Source organism: Hydra vulgaris, chromosome 13 (assembly GCF_038396675.1).
Source record: "Hydra vulgaris chromosome 13, alternate assembly HydraT2T_AEP".
Lineage (NCBI taxonomy): Eukaryota > Metazoa > Cnidaria > Hydrozoa > Anthoathecata > Hydridae > Hydra > Hydra vulgaris.
Genome location: NC_088932.1, coordinates 40,116,799 through 40,119,707, shown reverse-complemented (window position 1 = coordinate 40,119,707; position 2,909 = coordinate 40,116,799). Strand labels below are relative to the sequence as shown.

General features: G+C 30.5%; 1 protein-coding gene across 1 annotated transcript; it reads left to right on the top strand.

Annotated features, from left to right (window-relative positions):
• Positions 1 to 414: 414 nt before the first annotated feature.
• On the top strand, positions 415 to 2,340 carry LOC136089884 (52 kDa repressor of the inhibitor of the protein kinase-like). Its single transcript, XM_065815978.1, has 2 exons — positions 415 to 1,603; positions 1,700 to 2,340. Exons 1-2 carry the CDS (start codon positions 415 to 417, stop codon positions 2,338 to 2,340), a joined length of 1,830 nt encoding a protein of 609 aa, XP_065672050.1.
• The last annotated feature ends 569 nt before the right edge of the window (positions 2,341 to 2,909 follow it).

Sequence of the window (2,909 nt, the reverse complement as noted above, 5' to 3'; positions counted from 1 at the left end):
ATGAGACTAAAATTGTAGATGTAAATATTGATATTACTCCTAATCCAATCTTAGTTAATTGTATTCCTTGTACATCAGATCAGACTTCAAGCCTTCGTTTTTATGATGTTTCTACTTACTATGAGCGCGGTAGACATCTATCTGCTGGCAAAGATGATTCAATGTTATTAGATCTAGTTAATAAAATATTTATTCCTAACTTGTCTTTTGTTTTTCCTGTTTCTGGTGAAAAAAAAAACGATCATTTTTACATAAATGGCTACTTGAATATTCCTGGTTAGCTTACTCACAGATTGAAGATGGAGCATACTGCCTTCCATGTACACTGTTGGGTAGCAGAATTCCAAACAATACCACAATAATCAACTTATTCAAAAACCTTTTAAAATATGGGGTAATGCAACTCGTGCTTATATGGATCACAATAATAATTGTCGACTTCATCAAATGTCAATGCATTGTCTGAACATGCTGCAATCTAGATCTAATTCAAAAAAAAATCTGATTGAAGTTGATATTGATAATCTAAGAAAAAAACTTATTATAAGTAATCGAAATAAATTAATTCCAATTATAAAGACAATTATTTTTCTTGGCCGCAACGATATTGCTTTTCGAGGTCATCGTGATGACAGTAAGTATCATCCACAGATTGGAGAAACATGTAAAGACAACATTGGTATAGGTAACTTTGTAGAGCTTTTAAATTTTCGTATTGAAGCAGGTGATAAAGTTCTTGAGCACCATATTCGTTCTGCTCCTAAAAATGCAACTTATATATCTAAAACCGCACAAAACGAACTTATTGAATGGTGTGGAAAAACAATCGAAGAAGTTCTAATTAAGAAAATTAAAAAGTCAGATTATTTTTCTATCTTGTGTGATGGAGCCTCTGATTGTTCTAATGTTGAACAGCTATCTCTAGTTATAAGATACATTGACTGTGATAATGTTATTTGTGAAGACTTTCTACGGTTTATTGAATGTAAATCTGGTACAACTGGTCTTAGTCTTGCGCAAAACATAATTTCTGCAATTGATGATCTTGGTCTTGATATCCAAAAATGTAGAGGTCAAGGGTATGATGGTGCTGGGGCAATGTCTGGTAAATTAAAAGGTATTTCATCTAGAATTAAACTTATCAATTCAAAGGCTATTTTTGTTCACTGTGCATGCCATAAACTTAATTTAGTTATTAGTAAATCATGCAATGTTCAGAGTGTTAGAAATGCTCTTGATCAAATCAAAGATATATCATATTTTTTTAACTTATCACCTAAACGTGCTAGCTGTCTTAATAAATTCATTTTTCCTGGTCAAGCAAAATTAATTGATACATGTCGAACTAGATGGGTTCAGAAACTTAAAGGTCTGGATGTTTTTTTTGATAACTACATATCCGTTTTTCATTCAATGGAAGAAATGACATACAATGAAGGTAAAAGTTATAATATTGATACTTCTTCAAAAGCTTCATGTTTTTTAAATCTTATGACAAATTTTTCTTTTATTGTGAGCTTTGTTTTAACAAAACAAATAATAGACTATTTCTACGCCATCACTGTTGTTCTCCAAACTAAAGCATTTGATATATCACAGCAGTGTAATGAAATAAATTGTTTAAAAACTCAAATTTTAGATTTAAAAAAAAATATTGATGTCTATCATAACGAATGATACTTAATTGCTCTTGACCTAGCTAAGACTCTTGATGTTTCAGAAGTTAAACCAAGGCTCTGTGGCAGACAAGTTTATAGAGATAATTATCCCTCTGACACAGTTTCAGATTATTTCAAATATTCTATCACATCTCCTCTTCTAGATCATTTAATTAATGAATTAGAAGATAGATTTGATGAAGGTGAGATGATTGTTTACAAAGGTTTATCTGGTATTCCTGCAACTGTTGTAAAAAAAAGTAAAGAAAAATGTTTTTGGAAATCAGATTTTATGGAATTTTTGCATTTTTATATATCGGATATGCCTCATCCTACATCAATTCATGCTGAATTAGATTTGTGGGAAACATTTTGGAACAATCAATCTGTGATCCCATCCACTATTTCAGAGACTTTAAAGTCTATTTATATGAGGGGTTTCCCAAACATTAGGGAAGGTTTTTTAATAATGGGAACAATTCCAATTACTACATATGAATGCGAGAGGAGCATTTCTGTTATACGCAAACTGAAAACTTATATGCGAAGCCGCATGACAGAGTCAAGATTTAATTCTTTAGCTCTGATGTCTATTCATCAAGAAATAATTCCTGATGTAGAAAGAGTTTTAAATATTTTTTCTGTTTTAGGGGAACGACGCTTAGAGTTGGTTTTTACCTAATATTAATTTATTAATTTTATTTTTGTTTATTGACTATATTCGTGTATTTTATTTTATATTTAAGTTTACCTTATATTTAGTGAAAATTAGAAAAGCAACATAAAAAATTAAAAATAAAACCCTATTAAAAAAATTTGGCCTAATTGCCTATCAAGAAAAGGAAAGAATCCAGAAATGGAGGACTAACCTAAGGCAACTATATTAATACTTTACATTAACTGCCTATCAAGAAAAGGTAAGAATCCAGAAATGGAGGGCTAACCTAAGGCAACGATACAAATACTTTACACTAACTATTTATATATATGTACAGTACCGTCCATATTTATTCGAATGGTTGTACTTTTCGATATAAGATAGTTTTATTTCCTATTGGGAGAAAAACTGAAAACAAAATTTTCCTGATTTATATGTTATCTTCATTTTTATTAGGTTTACAAAAAAATTAAAGTCTTATTAGATTAGTTTATAACTTACTTGCCTTTTAATCACCCTTATACGACACCCTTACACAACACCCTCACATGATACCCTTACACGAAACCCTTACACGACACCCTTACACAACA

Excerpts from the sequence above, each read along its gene's own strand:
- LOC136089884 (XM_065815978.1), top strand. The coding sequence starts at position 415 with ATGGATCACAATAATAATTGTCGACTTCATCAAATGTCAATGCATTGT. Across the intron at positions 1,604-1,699 it reads ATTTGATATATCACAGCAGT|CTAAGACTCTTGATGTTTCA; the intron begins GTAATGAAATAA and ends CTCTTGACCTAG.